The sequence below is a fragment of the Syngnathus scovelli genome, chromosome 8 (genome assembly GCF_024217435.2).
Source record: "Syngnathus scovelli strain Florida chromosome 8, RoL_Ssco_1.2, whole genome shotgun sequence".
NCBI lineage: Eukaryota > Metazoa > Chordata > Actinopteri > Syngnathiformes > Syngnathidae > Syngnathus > Syngnathus scovelli.
This window is the reverse complement of record NC_090854.1, coordinates 2408064-2428035: the sequence shown is the minus strand read 5'-3', so window position 1 is coordinate 2428035 and position 19972 is coordinate 2408064. Positions and strand designations below refer to the sequence as shown.

Sequence of the window (19972 nt, the reverse complement as noted above, 5' to 3'; positions counted from 1 at the left end):
TGTTTTATATTATGTGTTCTATGTGCCCTCAGGTTTCTCATTTTACCCCCAGTAGGGTTTTTTTGTTTTTGTTTTTCCTTGCCCTCCTGGGAGTTTAAGATCAGGGGATGTTTGAGAATAATTGTGAATTTTTATACCTGTGAAGCCCTTTAAGACTTGTTTGCAGGGATGAGAATTTTCCGTGGATCTGCGGATTTCAGTGTCTTTTTTTTTCCCGTCGAAAGTATCATTTTTATGAATCATGTAAATGCGTTGAAAAAATGTTTATATGGGGGGGGTAGGGAAGCCCAACTCTTCGAATGAGAAGCTCATGACGTTGATGTTGTACGTGCGCATACTTAGCGTGTCAGGCCGCAGGAAGCACTCAAACTTGCCCGTCTTGAGAGCGTCATTGGCCAGGCTAGCCGGGATGCATTGGCGGAGGCTGCTAGCAGGCCAAAATTAGTGGGAGCACTGAGCTTGTTTCTCAGAAACGAGCGGTGTTAGAGGTTAACTTGCTCCTATGTTATCTTGCTCCCCGTCTCCAGTTGCGCTCGTTAGAGGAAAGCGTTGTGCGCAATCTTGTGTTTTGTGACTGCAGATTCGTCACAAGCGATATGGAACTTGCCTGACTGCAAAACTGTTCAAATTCTCAATAAAAACGTTGAAACGTCTAGTTTACATTTCCGACTGGCTGCAAGAAATAGCAAACACAAAAATAAAATAAAACATGGAATAGTCATAAGCGGGACTTGAACCCGTGACGCAAAGTAATAAAGAATGGCTCACTGGCCATCGGCTTAACCGCTATGCTATTGTATAGTCACTGTAACCGAGGCAAATTATCTTGAATATAGCCAAAACCAAATTACCCGGCGAGGGTACGAGTTGATCTGATGCCTAGTGTATCCCGCCCATGTTAACTTGCTCCTCGGAATCAAGTTGACATGGTCGCGTGGTTGCCATTCTCATCCCCGTGCTTGTGATTTAGGGCTATATAAATAAATAAACTTGATTAGACTATGAATCAATTATGTCAAATTTTAATGGATCGATTCAAAATCGATTACATTTATTATTTCACCCAGCCCTATTCAGTTCACATTTATCCAAAATATGAACGAGTTCATGAACAGATGTTCGTTGAGCACGTTCAAGTACAACACTGCTTGTTAAATATAAATATAAATAATACTCAACCGGAGTTGCGCATGCACATCAGAACAGAAACACCAAATCGTTTTTCCTCAATCATATGGATTTTGAGATCGTCTGGAGCCAAAAATCTTAATCATGATTAAAGTTCGATTAATTGAGCAGCACTACCACTCAAGGCTCAATTTCAGGACCTCTATTTTAACTTTATATAAAGGATTTTCCATCTGTCCGTGCCGATGTGTGGATCCAAATGTGTGATGATATTCATAATGTTATCTCTGGTTTTCAGTAACCCAATAACTCTGTTTCATATCACAGCCTGCTTGACCATTCCTGTCTGTAGTTACGTAAATCCATCTTAAACTGTATTTGTCACTAAGTCCAGCAAATACACCAATATTGCGATGACATTCGCCATCAGATGTCCACACAGGCAGCAAAAATATACATGCACTCTTTTTCTAATATATCACCTACTGTTTACTCATTTGGTCTCAAGCAAATGTTACAACTATGAAACCACTCAAACAAATAAAAAATAAAAAAATAGATAAGGAGCCAAATGTAGCTCACATCGTTGTCCGATCACACAAAAACACATTACTCACCTGGGAAACAAGGTCAAATATCCATATTTGTTTGTTTAACCGTCTGTCATGTCTCTACATTTTATTTGAGCTTAGTACCTTTTAGTGATGTATTTTTTTAATGTAAACATATAATTTTTAGCCTGATAGTACTGTCTGTAAATATATTAACACCATCTGTCTAGGGATGGCCAAAGGAAAATAGCCTTCTGGCTAATTCTGGCCTATTTACAGAATTGTTTTTTTTCTTTACTGTCCCCGACATAGATTCAGAATTAGATATAAAATTCATTCTTGAACTCCAAAACACTGTTGATGCTAATATAATGGTAATACTATAATCGACCTTTTATTTGAGTGACACATCTGTTTTCAAGGATTCTGCAACAAATTTTGAGGCGCTATAACTGTTAAACTTGTCATGGGTCTTTTCACCTTTTTTCTACAGCTCTCTGCTGAGCAGAACCTGAGATTCATAGAGCCATTCTGCAAAACAGCAACCAAAACCAAAGAGTAAGTAAAACACTTGAACCTGCATTTCCTTTATCGGTTGGAATGTTGCTGCAGTACATTTGTTAAATTGGAACATATGAAAATTCTTCACCATTTTCATGATGATTGCTGACTTTATTGGAAAAAAAATCAAATTTCAGTACCTTTTGGCCTTTAAATTTTTTGTTGTTGCAAATATTCACTTGGTTCCCATACAGTAAGACCCCGTAAGACCCTAAATTGTATACATCTACACAAAAACATATTAGGGGTGGAACGATTCAGTAAATGCGGGTCTGATTGTTGGTTGTGTGGTCACAGTTTTTGGTAAATGCTCTCACATTGGAAGGCAAATATTACAATAAATCTGTGTACCCACCAGAAGTGGAATAAGTCACGTACGTGCAAGTCACAAGCCAGTCTCAAGTCGTAGCCTTTACGTTCCAAGCAAGCCCGAACGATTCAGTAAATGCGGGTTTGATTCTTGGTTGTGTGGTCACGGTTTTTGGTAAATGCTCTCGCATTGGAAGGCAAAGGTTACAATAAATCTGTGTACCCACCAGAAGTGGAGTAAGTCACATACGTACATGCAAGTCACAAGCCAGTCTCAAGTCGTAGCCTTTACGTTCCAAGCAAGCCCCAATTAAGGTACTGTAGGAAAAATAAAGCAAGCAGGTCAAATCATGTCACCAAAAAGCAGGTCAAGTCATTACTTTATTCAAACAAGTCAAAAGTCAAGTAAAAAAATCTTACTCACCATAACAAAGCATTTTGGAGTGATGGTCAAATATTTTTTTTCACTGATCAAACAAAGAAAATGTGCTGTCAGGGGACTAAAAATCCAATTAAATGATTGTAATTAATTACATTAATCACAATTTATTCTCGTATCTGATAACTCCTAGATGAAGAATTTGATTTTCTTGAGTTCTTGAATTTTCTTGAATTTGATTACAAAACTGTAGTGCATGACTAGGGAGTTGAATATACCAAGAAGAGAAGATTTGAAAGCCTCATTTTTGTTGACGTGTGCTTCATGAATGAAATTCAAAAGAAAAAGCAAAGCACATCAGACAACTGACTAGGCCAGGTGCATTATTCAAAAATGTAATGCAAATACAGTAATTCCTCGTGTTTTCGCGGATAATGGGTTCCACGGCCACTCGTGGTAGGTGAAAATCCGCAATGCAGAGAAAATATATTGTGACAAATCCACACAAGACTTTTATGAACCTTTATTGTATTGTATCATCCATCCATCCATCCATCCATCCGTCCATCTTCTTCCGCTTATCCGGGGCATGCCTGGAACACCTCCAAAGGGAGGCGTCCAGGAGGCATCCTGATGAGATGCCCGAGCCACCATATCTGGCTCCTCTCAACGTGGAGGAACAGCGGCTCTACTCCGAGTCTCTCCCGGATGACCAAGCTTCTCACCTTATGTATCTCTAAGGGAGAGCCCGGACACCCTGCGGGGAAAACTCATTTCGGCCGCTTGTATCCGGGATCTCGTTCTTTCGGTCACGACCCATAGCTCGTGACCATAGGTGAGGGTAGGAGCATAGATCGACCTTTAAATTGAGAGCTTTGCCTTTTGGCTCAGCTCTCTTTACCACAACGGACCGGTACAGAGTCCGCATTACTGCCGACGCTGCACCGATCCGCCTGTCGATCTAGCACTCCATCCTGCCCTCACTCATGAACAAGACCCCAAGATACTTGAACTCCTCCACTTGGGGCAGGATCTCATCCCCGATCCGGAGAGGGCATTCCACCCTTTTCCAACCGAGGACCATGGACTCTGATTTGGAGGTGCTGACCCTCATCCCGACTGCTTCACACTCGGCTGCGAACCGCTCCAGTGAGAGCTGGAGATCACGGCTTGAAGAAGCCAACAGCACCACGTCATCTGCAAAAAGCAGAGACGCGATGCTGAGGTCCCCAAACCAGACTCTCTCAACGCCTCGGCTGTGCCTAGAAATTCTGTCCATAAAAATTATGAACAGAATCGGTGACGAAGGGCAGCCTCCAACCCTCACTGGGAATGAATCCGACTAAGCTGGAAATGCGGACCAAACTCTGGCATCAGTGATACAGGGACCGAACCGCCCTTATCAGTTGGCTCGGCACCCTCCACATAACCTCCCGAGGGACAAACGCCTTATCCAAGTCCACAAACCACATGTGGACTGGTTGGGCGAACTCCCATGCACCCTTGAGGATCCTGCCGAGGGTGTAGAGCTGGTCCACTGTTCCACGGCCAGGACGAAAGCCACACTGCTCCTCCTGAATCCGAGGTTCGACCTCCTGACGGACCGTCCTCTCCAGCACCCCTGAATAGACCTTACCAGGGAGGCTGAGGAGTGTGATTCCCCTTTAATTGGAACACACCTCCGGTCCCCCTTCTTAAAGAGGGGGAAACCACCACCCCAGTCTGCCAATCCAGAGGCACCGTCCCCGATGTCCACGCAATGTTGTAGAGGCATGTCAGCCATGATAGCCCCACAACATCCAGAGCCTTTAAGAATTCCGGGCGGAGCTCATCCACCCCCGGGGCCATGCCACTGAGGAATTTAACTACCTCAGTGACTTCGACCCCAGAGATTGGAGAGTCCGCCTCAGAGTCTCCAGGCCCTGCTTCCACAATGAAAGGCGTGTAGGTGGAATTGAGGAGGGCTTCGAAGTATTCTCCCCACCGACTCACGACGTCCCGAGTCGAGGTCAGCAGCACACCATCTCCACTGTGAACAGTGTTGACGGTGCACTGCTTACCCCTCCTGGGACGCCGGATGGTGGACCAAAATTTCCTCGAAGCCGTCCGGCAGTCATTCTCCATGGCCTCGCCAAACTCCTCCCACGCCCGGGTTTTTGCCTCAGCAACCGCCAAAGCCGCGTTCCGCTTGGCCATCCGGTACCTGTCAGCTGCCTCCGGAGTCCCACAGGTCAAAACAGCCCGATAGGACTCCTTCTTCAGCTTGACGGCATCCCTTACTGCCGGTGTCCACCGGCGGGTTCGGGGATTGCCGTCACGACAGGCACCAACAACCTTATGGCCACAGCTGCCTCAACGATGGAGGCGTGGAACATGGTCCACTCGGACTCAATGTCCCCCGCCTCCCCCGGGACGTGGGAAAAGCTCTGCCGGAGGTGGGAGTTGAAGCTCTTCCTGACAGGGGATTCTGCCAGATGTTCCCAGCAGACCCTCACAGAACGTTTGGGTTGGCCAGGTCGGACCGGCATCTTCCCCCACCTTCGGAGCCAATCCACCACCAGGTGGTGATCAGTTGACAGCTCCGCCCCCCTCTTCACCCGAGTCTCCAGAACATGCGGCCGCAAATCCGATGACACGACTACAAAGTCGATCATCAAACTGCGGCCTAGGGTGTCCTGGTGCCAAGTGCACACATGGACACCCTTATGTTTGAACATGGTGTTCATTATAGAAAATCTGTGTTGAGCACAGAAGTCCAACAATAGAACACCGCTTGAGTTCCGATCCGGGGGGCGCGTTCCTCCTAATCACACCCTTCCAGGTCTCACTGTCATTGCCCACGTGAGCATTGAAGTCACCCACTAGAACGACGGAGTCCCCAGAAGGAGCGCTCTCCAGCACTTCCTCCAGGGACTCCAAGAAAAGTGGGTACTCTGAGCTGCTATTTGGTGCATAGACACAAACAACAGTCAGGAAACGTCCCCCTCCACCCGAAGGCGGAGGGAGGCTACCCTCTCGTTCACCGGGGTGAACCCCAATCTGCAGGCGCCAAGCTGGGGGGCAATAAGTACGCCCACACCTGCTCGACCCCTATCACCGTGGGCAACTCCAGAGTGGAAGAGAGCCCAGCCCCTCTCGAGAGGGCTTGTACCAGAGCCCAAACTATGCGTGGAGGCAAGTCCGACTATGTCTAGTCTGAACTTTTCTGCCTTACACACCAGCTCGGGCCTTTCTAGCCAAAGAGGTGACATTCCATGTCCCAAGAGCCAGCCTCTGCCGGGGATCAGACCGCCAAGGTCCCCGCCTTTAGCCGCCGCCCAGCTTACTTTGCACCCGACCCCTTTGGCCCCTCCTAAAGGTGGTGAGCCCATGGGAAGGGGGACCCACGTTTTCTTTTCAGGCTATGCCCGGCCGGGCCCCATGGGCGAAGGCCTGGCCACCAGGCGCTCGCCTTCAAGCCCCACCTCCAGGCCTGTCTCCAGAGTGTGGCCCCGGTGACCCGCCTCCGGGCGAGGGTAAACGAAGTCCATTTGTGTTTTTCGTTGTAAGGGGTTTTTTAAGCCGTGCATTGTCTGGCCCCTCACCTAGGACCCTTTTGCCATGGGTGACCCTACCATGGGCATAAAGCCCCAGACAACATGGGTCCTAGGGGCACGCAAACCCCTCCACCACGTTAAGGTGACGACTCACTTTATTGTAATTGTAATGGTGTTTTGTATTTTTTAAACACTTTTGTAAAGATTTTTAAAGTCAAGCTGACGTTCAGAAACATTCTTATTTATTCAAATCAATAAGGGAAATATATTGTTACAATATCCACACAAGACTGATGAACATTTTATGAAGCGTAAATGTGTCACGACTCCTCTTTGCTCTTGCGTGCTGGCCAGCTAACGCGCCCCAGCGGCCCAGCGCGAGGGCATCCGCACAAGACTTTTATCATTTATTGTACTTTTAAACACTTTATTGTATCTTTAAAAACTTTTTAAGCAGCTTTATAAAGGTTGCTATGCCCGTCTGCTTCTATGACACAAGCTCGCTGACTGGCTCGTCAGCTTGCCTTGTTGTCCTGCTCTGCTGTCATTTCAGCCCTCCTTGTCTCCTTTAAACTTTGTGTGAGCCCGTATTGCATTTGGTTGTCCTGTTTCATTCGTGACAAAAGGAAATGCAAATCAGAGATGTTAATGTAGCGTGACTGCGGGAGGCGGAGATAAAGCGTGTTTAGAACTGCTCTTGCAGTTCTCAGCCAATCAGCAGCAAAGATACAGATCAACAGATCATGTTCCCATTGGTATTGTCTCCTCTACCGGCCAATAGTGTGCTGTAAAGTCATATGGGCAGACAACTCCCCGGGCTCCAAGTTATGCCGCAAAAAGCCGCGATGCACCGAATATATCCACATTTGATTTCATAAAAACCCGCGATGCACCAAGGCCGCAACAGGTGAAGCGCAAAGTAGCCTGGGATTACTGTATAGCTACACAAAATATAAAGCGGAGTCAATACAGCAATTAAAAATTCATAGAGCTTGTGTATTACTTGCATTTCTGCTTCACACAATCTGTCGGTACATTGAAAAGCTTAAAACAAAACTTTTTATTTGCCATTTTAAGCATCAGTGCTCTTGCGTTGGAGAGATTAATATTGTCGCAGGGAGGGGGGGTGGACTGTATGCAGTCAGCGAAGCCCAGCTAAATGGTGTATCTGTGACTATTTCTTTATCTCGTTCACTACTAGCTATGGTGCCACCACGTTGGTGACATTGCTGTTGTAATTACCTGCCTTTGGAAAAATAAAATCGGAAATCTCTAACTTGTTTACTGTTCATTCATGAATATAGTGTTTGCACAGTTGCTGCATATTCCGGCCTTGATGTTAAGATTCCCGCTTGCATTGTAATTTTTGACATCCACTAATTTATCATTCTTTGACTGTCCAGTTGGACACTTTTCCGAGCCATCTGCAACAGCATTTTCAGCACCATTATTGACCAGGCTCCCTATGCCATTGAAGATCTACTGAAGGAGCTGAAAGCAGAGTCCTCTGATGCAGGTCAGTCAGCTCAAGGGGATGAGAAGAACCTAGTTAAACAGATTAATGGTACTACATTTTCACAGGAAACATCACGCGTTCCTACACAGCTGTGGTCCCCAACTTTTTTTGTGGCACAGACATACAAGTACAAACCAAATTCGGTTGAAGTTGGGAAATTGTGTAAAATGTAAATTGTTTTTATTTACATTTTACACAATTTCCCAACCTCAACCAAACTGTCAAATGTAAATAAAAACAAAATACAATGATTTGAAAATCCTTTTCAACCTATATTCAATTGAATACACAACAAAGACAACATATTTAATGCTCCAACTCATAAACTTTATTTTATTTTGCAAATAAAAATTTACTTAGAATTTCATGGCTTCCACACGTGCAGTACAGCATGGGCATGTTTACCACTTCGTTACATCACCTTTCCTTTTAATACTCAAACATTTTAGAAGAGAGGAGACTAATTCTCTTAGCTTCTCATGTGGAATCCTTTCCCATTCTTGCTTGATGAACCGCTTCAGTTGTTCAACAGTCCCAGGGGTCTTCCATGTCATATTTTACGCTTCATAATGCGCCACACATTTTCAATGGGAGACAGGTCTGGACTGCAAGTGGGCCAGGGGAGAACCTGGACACTTTTACTTCGAAGCCACGCTGTTGTAACACGTGCAGAATGTGGCTTGGCATTATCTTGCGTCCGTGAAAAAGACATCGCTTGGATGGCAGCATATGTTGCTCCAAAATCTGTATGTACTTTTCAGCATTTATGTTGCCTTCACTGAAATGTAAGTCACCATGGGAACTAATGCACCCCCAAAAACAATTTGAAAAGTGGACTCATCAGACCACAAAACACTTTTCCATTGGTGGGGGCAGAAGTGCTGGTATTGGGGTATCATCTAATGGGTTGATTCTGTTACTCCTAAAATTGACAAAAATGGTTTGATTCTGCTACTTGATTCATATTCTACAAACGCAATATTAATCCAGGGATGAGAATTTTCCGTGGATCCGCAGATTTCTGTTTTTGTTTCCGTCAAAAGTATCATTTTCGTGAATCGTGTATATCCGTTGAGAAAAATATATTTTTTTAGGTATTTCGGGGAGAGGGCAACGTTAGTCTCGGCGACTCGCAAGCATTCCCTCGCGCGCGCGCACACACACACGTATGTGTATGTATACATGTATGTAGTATGTATGTATATATATATATATATATATATATATATATATATATATATATATATATATATATATATATATATATATATATATATATATATATATATATATATATATATATATATATATATGTGTATATGTATATGTATGTATATGTATATGTATATATATATATACATGTGTGTATATATATATATATATATATATATATATATACATGTATATGTATATATATATATATATACATGTGTATATATATATACATGTATATGTATATATGTATATATAAATGTGGCCGCATGGTGACTAAAAGAGGAAAGGTAATCCACACAGAGGGGGTCTCACTCCCAGAAGGAACAATAGCAGACATTGAGGACAGCTACAAATACCTTGGAATTCCACAGGCAAATGGCAACCTTGACGAGGAAACAAGGAAAGCAGCCACAGCCAAATACCTCCATCGAGTAAGGCAAGTCCTAAGAAGTCAGCTCAATGGCAAGAACAAGTCCCTAGCCATTAACAGCTACGCCCTACCAGTAATCAGGTACCCTGCAGGAATCATACGGTGGCCAAAAGAAGATATACAGACCACAGATATCAAGACACGGAAGCTCCTAACCATGCATGGAGGGTTCCATCCCAAGTCCAGCACCCTGAGACTGTACACTAGCCGTAAAGAAGGAGGCCGAGGACTAGCGAGCGTGAGAGCCACGATCCAAGATGAAACATCCAAGATCCATAAGTACATCAGGGATAAGGCCCCAACGGATGACGTGCTCAGTGAATGTCTCAGACAATGGGCATCAAAAGAAGATGAGGTGCTGGAGGGACCATCATGGGAGGACAAGCCCCTACATGGGATGTACCACCGAAACATAGCTGAAGTACGTAGCTGATATCCAGAAATCCTACCAATGGCTAGAAAGAGCTGTTCTGAAGGACAGCACAGAGGCATTGATCCTGGCTGCACAAGAACAGGCCTTGAGCACCAGAGCAATAGAGGCCCAAATCTACCACACCAGACAAGACCCCAGGTGTAGATTGTGCAAAGAAGGTCCTGAGACAATCCAGCACATAACTGCAGGGTGTAAGATGCTGGCAGGTAAAGCATACATGGAGCGCCATAACCAAGTAGCTGGAATAGTGTACAGGAACATCTGTGCAGAGTATGGACTGGAAGTCCCAAGATCCAAGTGGGAAACACCTCCAAAGGTGGTAGAGAATGACCAAGCCAAGATCCTCTGGGACTTCCAGATCCAGACAGACAGAATGGTAATGGCGAACCAACCGGACATTGTGGTGGTGGACAAAGAGCAGAGGAAAGCCGTTGTGGTTGACATAGCCATCCCAAATGATGGTAACATTAGGAAAAAGGAACATGAGAAACTTGAGAAATATCAAGGGCTCAGAGAAGAGCTGGAGAAGACCTGGAGAGTTAAGACTTCAGTGGTACCTGTGGTCATTGGAGCACTAGGGGCAGTAACCCCCAAACTGGAGGAGTGGCTGAAACAGATCCCAGGAAAAACATCTGACATCTCAGTCCAGAAAAGTGCAGTACTAGGAACAGCAAAGATACTGCGTAGAACCCTCAAGCTCCCAGGCCTCTGGTAGAGGACCCGAGCTTGAAGGGAAAAAGAGACCACCCACGGGGGGTGAGGAAAAGTTTTTTTTTTTTCTGTGTGTATGTATATATGTGTGTGTATATATGTGTGTGTATATATGTGTGTATATATGTGTGTGTATATGTGTGTGTATATATGTGTGTATATATATATGTGTGTATATATATATATGTATATGTATACATGTATGTATACATGTATGTATATATGTGTATGTATGTATATATGTATGCATATATGTGTTAGGTCTAAATACGATTAGACATTAAATCACTCGCTGGAATGAAGAGAAGACAACCAGAACAGGTTTACTCGCGAGAACGATAGAGAAAGCAATCTCAGTTACAACCGCCATCAGTTCTGAGTCCTTACTCCACGTGCCCCTCTTTTTAATGTTATGGTTGCCCTGGTTACAGAGGCGTTGCTACACTAAGGGAGGGGAGATTGTGTCTGTAGCAACGCTGATTAGCTAAAGAATGTAGTGTGGTGTGAATTAGCACTTCATTGTTGGCTCGTGACCCCCCGCAGAGGCCGTTCTCTTTCCTCAACCAGCCGTCTTCCCTCACAGTTGGCTGACTCGTCCTCGACTGTGATCAAATACCTTAAAGCACGTTGATTGCCACTTTGCTGTGGAACAAATGCAACTAAACCTTTGCTAACTTTATCTACTTGGTAAATTAACACACAATAACAATAAGTAACTTGTCCTAAACACTTCAACACACCTTAAGCAAACGTGAGGTAACTGGTATGCAGTTCCTTAAACAAACTGAGTAAATATGGGATAACTTTTATGCAACTACTTCTAACTGTATATAACCCTTAACAAAGAAAAACAGGTCTGATAAACTACAATCTATGAACCAAACCTACAGCTAAATGAAAAGGAATGAAGTTCCTGTGAATCAAACAAAGAACACGTCACCTATGCAAATAAGCCCTGCTCATTGTTAGTGAAGGCCTCTTACGGGAACAAAAACACACAGACAACATAAGGACAGGAAGGATACAAATGGCTGACAGGGATCAAAAGACATCTCTATCACATAAAAGGAAGAACCTAGATAAAGGAAAGATAAACTCGTAAAGGCGAGGCCTCCAGGTCTGGCAGGCCAAAGCTTCACTTAAAATTATTCCAACAGTATGTATATGTATGTATATGTATGTATGTATGTATATATATGTATGTACATATGTATATGTATGTACAAATGTATATGTATGTACATATGTATATGTATGTACATATGTATATGTGTATATGGATGTATATGTATATACATGTATATATATGTATATGTGTATATGTATATATGTGTATATATGTGTATGTATATATATGTATTGTCAAACGCGCACTTTTTATCAAAGTGGCACCGGCTTCCCGTTAACGGGTTTGGACCAGCCGGGGTAAGGGGATTCGTCCGTAATCTAACCACCCGAGTTAAATTGACTCTACCAGAATCAATCTAATTTCTTTACGACGCCAATCCCTCTCAAATCACCCGAAGCTCGAGCCGAGTAACTCAACTCGCGTACGTTGAGCCAAATTGGCCACTCTTTTTAAACACTCGGCACTCAGTGTCCACCTTGCTTTTCCTTGGGCGACTCATTTTAATGGAAGGATTCCAGGGGACGGTTTGTGGGTAGCTTTAGCGTAAAATTGTATCCGAAAGCTCGGCGCGCAAATTACAAGAATGCTGTCGTCACAGCCCACACTCTAAATTCGGCACTGAGACAAATAGAGCGCGAGTGCGCCATTTCCGTACTACTGAGTACGTACACGCACTTGTGAGTGTGCACCGAGCTTTCTGACACGGCTTCCGGTAGTAAATGCGCAGGCGAGTGGTTCCCCATCTACTGGGGAAACGCAGTCATTGCAGGCAAAATGACCGAAAAAAAAAAAAGTTTAATAATACAATTTATTTAGGGTTGGCGGGCCGGATTAAACGGTCCCGTGGGCCGGATGTGGCCCGCGGGCCGTAGTTCGCCCATACCTGGGTTGGACAAAACATTGCAACATTAATCACATATATCTTGTCTAATAAAGATCAATCTCAACCCATAATAGTACTTAACATAATAATGGGTTCCTCCAACTTAAACAGAAATATTGATATTGCTCAAGCTGTTACATCTTAAAATTATGGCATAGCAAACTCATATTCCAAAATTGTGCGTTGCTACGTGTTTGAACAGGTCGTGTCCTCCTAATTGCTAACAATTTAATTTATTAGATTTGTTAATTTCCATCAGGTCACCCCATGTCAAGCTTTAACACCATCTCCTGGTGAAATTTTGGAACTACTACATGTTTTGGGATAGCCAATGTGCCTGGGCCAAATTCAATACCTAATTTTACACCATCTTGTACCACCATGCCACTTGACAGTATATATGTGTATAACTTTTTCCTCACCCCCCCGTGGGTGGTCTCTTTTTTCCCTTCAAGCTCGGGTCCTCTACCAGAGGCCTGGGAGCTTGAGGGTTCTACGCAGTATCTTTGCTGTTCCTAGTACTGCACTTTTCTGGACTGAGATGTCAGATGTTTTTCCTGGGATCTGTTTCAGCCACTCCTCCAGTTTGGGGGTTACTGCCCCTAGTGCTCCAATGACCTCAGGTACCACTGAAGTCTTCACTCTCTAGGTCTTCTCCAGCTCTTCTCTGAGCCCTTGATATTTCTCAAGTTTCTCATGTTCCTTTTTCCTAATGTTACCATCATTTGGGATGGCTATGTCAACCACAACGGCTTTCCTCTGCTCTTTGTCCACCACCACAATGTCCGGTTGGTTCGCCATTACCATTCTGTCTGTCTGGATCTGGAAGTCCCAGAGGATCTTGGCTTGGTCATTCTCTACCACCTTTGGAGGTGTTTCCCACTTGGATCTTGGGACTTCCAGTCCATACTCTGCACAGATGTTCCTGTACACTATTCCAGCTACTTGGTTATGGCGCTCCATGTATGCTTTACCTGCCAGCATCTTACACCCTGCAGTTATGTGCTGGATTGTCTCAGGACCTTCTTTGCACAATCTACACCTGGGGTCTTGTCTGGTGTGGTAGATTTGGGCCTCTATTGCTCTGGTGCTCAAGGCCTGTTCTTGTGCAGCCAGGATCAATGCCTCTGTGCTGTCCTTCAGACCAGCTCTTTCTAGCCATTGGTAGGATTTCTGGATATCAGCTACTTCCGCTATGTTTCGGTGGTACATCCCATGTAGGGGCTTGTCCTCCCATGATGGTCCCTCCAGCACCTCATCTTCCTTTGATGCCCATTGTCTGAGACATTCACTGAGCACGTGATCCGTTGGGGCCTTATCCCTGATGTACTTATGGATCTTGGATGTTTCATCTTGGATAGTGGCTCTCACGCTCGCTAGTCCTCGGCCTCCTTCTTTACGGCTAGTGTACAGTCTCAGGGTGCTGGACTTGGGATGGAACCCTCCATGCATGGTTAGGAGCTTCCGTGTCTTGATATCTGTTGTCTGTATATCTTCCTTTGGCCACCATATGATTCCTGCAGGGTATCTGATTACTCGTAGGGCGTAGCTGTTAATGGCTAGGGACTTGTTCTTGCCGTTGAGCTGACTTCTTAGGACTTGCCTTACTCGATGGAGGTATTTGGCTGTGGCTGCTTTCCTTGTTTCCTCGTCAAGGTTGCCATTTGCCTGTGGAATTCCAAGGTATTTGTAGCTGTCCTCAATGTCTGCTATTGTTCCTTCTGGGAGTGAGAGCCCCTCTGTGTGGATTACCTTTCCTCTTTTAGTCACCATGCGGCCACATTTCTCAAGTCCGAATGACATTCCGATGTCGGAGCTGTAGATCCTGGTAGTGTGGATCAGGGAGTCAATGTCCCGCTCGTTCTTAACGTACAGCTTTATGTCATCCATGTAGAGGAGGTGGCTGATGGTGGCCCCATTCCTGAGTTGGTATCCATAGCCCGTCTTGTTGATTATTTGGCTGAGGGGGTTCAGTCCTATACAGAACAGCTTTGTAGACAGAGCGTCTCCTTGGTATATACCACATTTGATGGTCACGTGGGCAAGTGGCTTGCCATTGGCTTCAAGTGTGGTTTTCCACTGTTTCATCGAGTTGGCGATGAAGGTTCTCAGAGTCCCATTGATGTTGTACAGCCTCAAGCATTCAGTGATCCAAGTATGTGGCATTGAGTCATATGCTTTCTTGTAATCAATCCAGGCAGTGCTCAGGTTGGTACGTCTGGTTCTGCAGTCTTGGGTGAGTGTTCTATCCACCAGGAGTTGATGTTTTGCTCCTCTGGTATTTTTACCAATCCCTTTCTGAGCAGTGCTCATGTATTGATCCATGTGCCCGCTGATCTTATCTGATATTATGCCCGACATCAGCTTCCATGTTGTAGAGAGGCAGGTGATTGGCCGATAGTTGGATGGGACTGTACCCTTTGAAGGATCCTTCTGGATCAGGATCGTACGCCCTTGGGTTAGCCATTCAGGGTGAGTCCCATCCCTTAGCAGCTGGTTCATTTGTGCTGCCAGGCGCTCATGGAGAGTTGTAAGTTTCTTGAGCCAGTAGCTGTGGATCATGTCAGGGCCTGGTGCTGTCCAGTTTTTCATTCTCTGGATGTCTGCCACTGTGATGGTTACTGGGTTCTGTTCAGGGAGCTTGCTGTGGTCCTTTCTCAGAGCCACCAGCCACTGTGCATCCTTCTTATGTGATGCCTCCCGCTCCCATATATCCTTCCAGTACTGTTCAGCTTCCAGCCTTGGTGGGTCTGCTCTGCTATTATTCCCCTGCCACTGAGCGTACAGTTTCGCTGGTTGTGTTGTGAACAACCCGTTTATTCGTCTGGCTTCATTCTCTCTTGTGTACCTCTTTAGGCGGCTGGCCAAGGCTTGGAGTCTTTGTTTGGCAGTTTCGAGTGCTTCAGGTATGGGCATCTGGCTGTATTTCTTGGGAACTTGCTTTTTCATTGCACCTTTCTGGACCTCTGTCATTTGGCTCACTTCTCTCCGTGCTATCTTGATTTTGGCCTCCAGCCTTCTCTTCCATGGTGGGCACTGTTGTGGTCGCATATGGTCATTGCTGCTGAGGTGTATATCAGCTCATTGGTTTCAGTGATGGTAGCCGTAGGAATTGTTGTCAGTGCTGCATTCACATCTTCTAGGAGACTTTCTGAGGGTACTTCACTTAGCCTCTGCAGTGTGTATCTAGGTTCCCGAGCATTCATTCTCACCGTGATCTTGTTCTTCAGGTCGGTGTCTGCCTCGTTCAGCTTGATTGTGCTTATTGGGGTTTCGTACCCAACCTCTGGACTTGTACATGGATTTAACTCGTCTCTGACCTGGTGCTCTGGTTGACCTTCGCTATGGCATTTGTGTTGTATCTCATCAATCTCGAGCTGTGATAGCAGGTGCCATTTATGGATATTGGAACATTGAGCTACTAGTTGTTTGGCCGATAGTGTTGACTGTGGGTATCAAAGTTGCCATTGTTCCCGCATTCTCCGCATGTAACCCCTCTCGCTCGGGGTGCTGGAGTAGTAGCATTCCAACAGATCCTTATTCTCGCATCTCGCCCGTTTGTGTCTTGTTCCAGTAGGCCATTTTTCATCAGGGTGCTCTGGTTCCCCAGCACCTGACGCAGACCTTGTTTGTCCGGGCGACATCTGAGCTGGCATGTCTTTTGTTTCTTGTACTCTCATTATCTCTGAGGTAGGCGGTATCATTAAGGGTCTTGCCGAAGGACCCACACTGACTGTTGGTAATCGAACCCGAGTCTCCCGTTTGTGAGTCATGTGACTTACTGATTGAGCTAGTCAGCCTAGTATATATGTATATATGTATATATATGTATACATGTGTATATGTGTATATGTGTATGTATGTATGTATATATATGTGTATATATGTGTATGTGTATATGTGTGTGTATGTATGTATATATGTATGTGTATGTATATGTATGTATGTATATATATAGTTTCTATATGTATATATATATGTCAGTCAGCTTTATTGTCAATTTCTCCACATGCCAAAGACACTCAAAGAAACCGAAATTTCGTTCCCCCCTATCCCACGGTGACAAGACATGGCTCACAACAGACAAACAAGTAAACAAATACAACAAAAGCGTGCTGAATAAATAATGAATAAATAACACAACAATAAATAAATAAGAGAAGGAGAAAAAAAAGGAGCAAGTGCGCGTACAGCAGACATTCCCGAAAATAGCGCAACAGTGCCGCACGCTACGCAGAAGGGGGTAGCGAGTTCAGGGCCCTAACAGCCTGGAGAAAGAAGCTGTTGGCGAGTCTGGTGGTGTGGGAGCGCAGGCTCCTGTACCTCTTCCCAGAGGGCAGAAGGTCAAACAAAGAGTGAGCCGGGTGACTCAGATCTCTGGCAATCGAGGTTGCCTTGCGGGCGAGATGGGAGGTGTAAATGTCCTTCAGGGAGGGGAGCGAAGCACCAATAATCTTACCAGCCTATCACTATGCGCTGCAGGGCCTTCAAGTTCTGTTCAGTGCAGTTACCACCCCAGACAGCGATGCAACTGGTGAGGACGCTCTCAATGGTGCCACGGTAGAATGTAGACAGGACTGCCTGAGGAGCACATGCACGCCTGAGCTTCCGCAGGAAGTACAGGCGGCGCTGAGCTTTCTTTGCCAGTGACGAGGTGTTTGCGGACCAGGAGAGGTCCTCACTGATGTGCACCCCCAGGAACTTGGTGCAGCTCACCCTCTCCACCACAGCACCGGCGATGATCAGCGGCAGGTGTGTTGTGTGACCCTTCCGGAAGTCAACAATGATTTCCTTGGTCTTATTGACGTTCAGCAGGAGGTTGTTGTCCCTGCACCACGTGGTCAGAAGGTCAACTTCCGACCTGTACCGAGTCTCGTCGCCCTTCGTGATGAGACCCACCAGAGTCGTGTCGTCAGCAAACTTCACTATGCGGTTGTCGCTGTAGGTCGCAGAGCAGTCATGCGTCAGCAGGGTGAAGAGCAATGGACTGAGCACGCAGCCCTGGGGGGCCCCCGTGCTCAGCGTGATGCTGGCGGAGATTTTGTTGCCAACACGCACCACCTGAGGCCTCTGACAGAGGAAGTCCAGTAGCCAGTTGCAGAGGGAAGTACTGAGGCCCAGCTCGTCGAGTTTGGAGATGAGTCGCTGCGGCACAATGGTGTTGAAGGCAGAGCTGAAGTCCACAAACAGCAACCTCACATATGAGTCCTTTCTCTCCAGGTGGGTGAGGGCCGAGTGGAGGGCAGAGCAGATGGCATCCTCAGAGGACCGCTTGGCACGGTACGCAAACTGGAAAGGGTCAATGTTGGGGGGGAGAACGGACTTGATGTGCTCCATGACCAGCCGCTCAAAGCACTTCATGATGATGGGCGTCAGTGCCACAGGGCGGTAGTCATTGAAGCAGGACGGTGCAGGTTTCTTCGGCACAGGAACGATGGTGGCAGCCTTGAAACACGAGGGGATGATGGCCTGCTGCAGGGAAACGTTAAAGATGTCCGTGAAGACACCCGACAGCTCCCCAGCGCAGTCCTTCAGCGCTCGACCCGGGATGTTGTTAGGGCCCGCCGCCTTACGGGTGTCAATAGCGGCAAGCGCCCTCCTCACACCGTTGGCAGAGAGGCGCAGGGGCTGCTCGTGTGGGGGGGGAGTGGCCTTCAGCGGGCAAGTGCTGTTCTGGGCGTCGAAGCGAGCAAAGAAGCGGTTCAGATCGTTCAGCAGACGGACGTCGCCCTCACAGCTCCTCGACGCGGGCTTGTAGTCCGTGATGGTCTGAATGCCCCGCCAAAGGCTACGTGCGTCCTTGCTGTCCTTGAAGTGGGTGGAGACCTTGCACGAGAACGCCTTCTTCGCTTCTTTGATGCCTCGGGACAGGTCGGCCCTCGCTGTCCTCAAGCCAGCCTCATCCCCCGCTCTGAAAGCCTTGTCCCTGGCCCTCAACAGTCTGAGGACAGCCCCCGTCAGCCACGGCTTCCAGTTCGCGCGAGTGACGACGGATTTCGAGCAAGTCACATCATCGATGCACTTCGTGATGTAAGAGGTAACAGAGTCAGTATACTCCTCTATATCCGACCAATCGTTGTAGGTGGCTGCCTGCTTGAACAAGTCCCAGTCAGTGGTGTCGAAGCAGTCACGAAGTGCATCGGAGGCACCCTCAGGCCACACTTGAACCCGCCTCCGAACCGGCCTGGATGCCTTTACCAATTGTCTGTATGCGGGCAAAAGCAAAACGGTGAGATGGTCAGAAAGCCCCAGATGGGGCAGGGGGGTGGCTTTGAAAGCTCCCTTTTGCGCCGAGTAGACTAGGTCCAGGAAGCTGTCTCCACGTGTCGGAAAAGGAACATGCTGGTGAAGCCTCGGGAAAACAGACTTCAGGTTGGCATGATTGAAGTCTCCAGCGAAGATGGTGAAACCGTCAGGGTGCGCTGTTTGCTGTTCACTGACAGCCTGGTACAGTTCACCAAGCGCCGCGATCCTGTCTCCTTCGATGTTGGAAGGCGGGATGTATACCGCGACTAGCAGAATCGCGGTAAATTCCCTCGGCAGATAAAAAAATATAATGTGTGTGTATATATATGTATTTATGTATGTATATGTCTATATATGTATGTATGTGTGTGTATATGTATGTATGTACACTACCGTTCAAAAGTTTGGGGTCACCCAAACAATTTTGTGTTTTCCATGAAAAGTCACACTTATTCACCACCAAACGTTGTGAAATGAATAGAAAATAGCAAGACATTGACAAGGTTAGAAATAATGATTTGTATTTGAAATAAGATTTTTTTTACATCAAACTTTGCTTTTGTCAAAGAATCCTCCATTTGCAGCAATTACGGCATTGCAGACCTTTGGCATTCTAGGTGTTAATTTGTTGAGGTAATCTGGAGATATTGCACCCCACGCTTCCAGAAGCAGCTCCCACAAGTTGGATTGGTTGGATGGGCACTTCTTGCGTACCATACGGTCACAAAATTGTTTGGGTGACCCCAAACTTTTGAACGGTAGTGTATATGTGTGTATATGTATATGTATGTGTGTATATGTATGTATGTATGTATATATGTATACTATATGTATGTATATATGTATACTATGTATGTATATATATATGTGTGTGTGTGTCTGCATGTGTATATATTTACGTGTATGTGTATAAAAACGTGTATATATATATGTGTATGTATGTGT

The 19972-nt window shown here is 45.8% G+C and overlaps 1 protein-coding gene across 2 annotated transcripts in view; it reads left to right on the top strand.

Moving 5' to 3' along the window:
• The window catches only part of LOC125973191 (ribosomal RNA processing protein 1 homolog B), an 88761-nt gene that overhangs the window by 26286 nt on the left and 42503 nt on the right, over positions 1-19972 (top strand). For both annotated transcript variants that reach the window (XM_049727067.2, XM_049727066.2), the window contains exons 7-8: positions 2173-2237; positions 7868-7980. In XM_049727067.2, coding sequence (XP_049583024.1) covers positions 2173-2237; positions 7868-7980 — 178 coding nt within the window. The remainder of the gene's footprint in view (positions 1-2172; positions 2238-7867; positions 7981-19972) is intronic.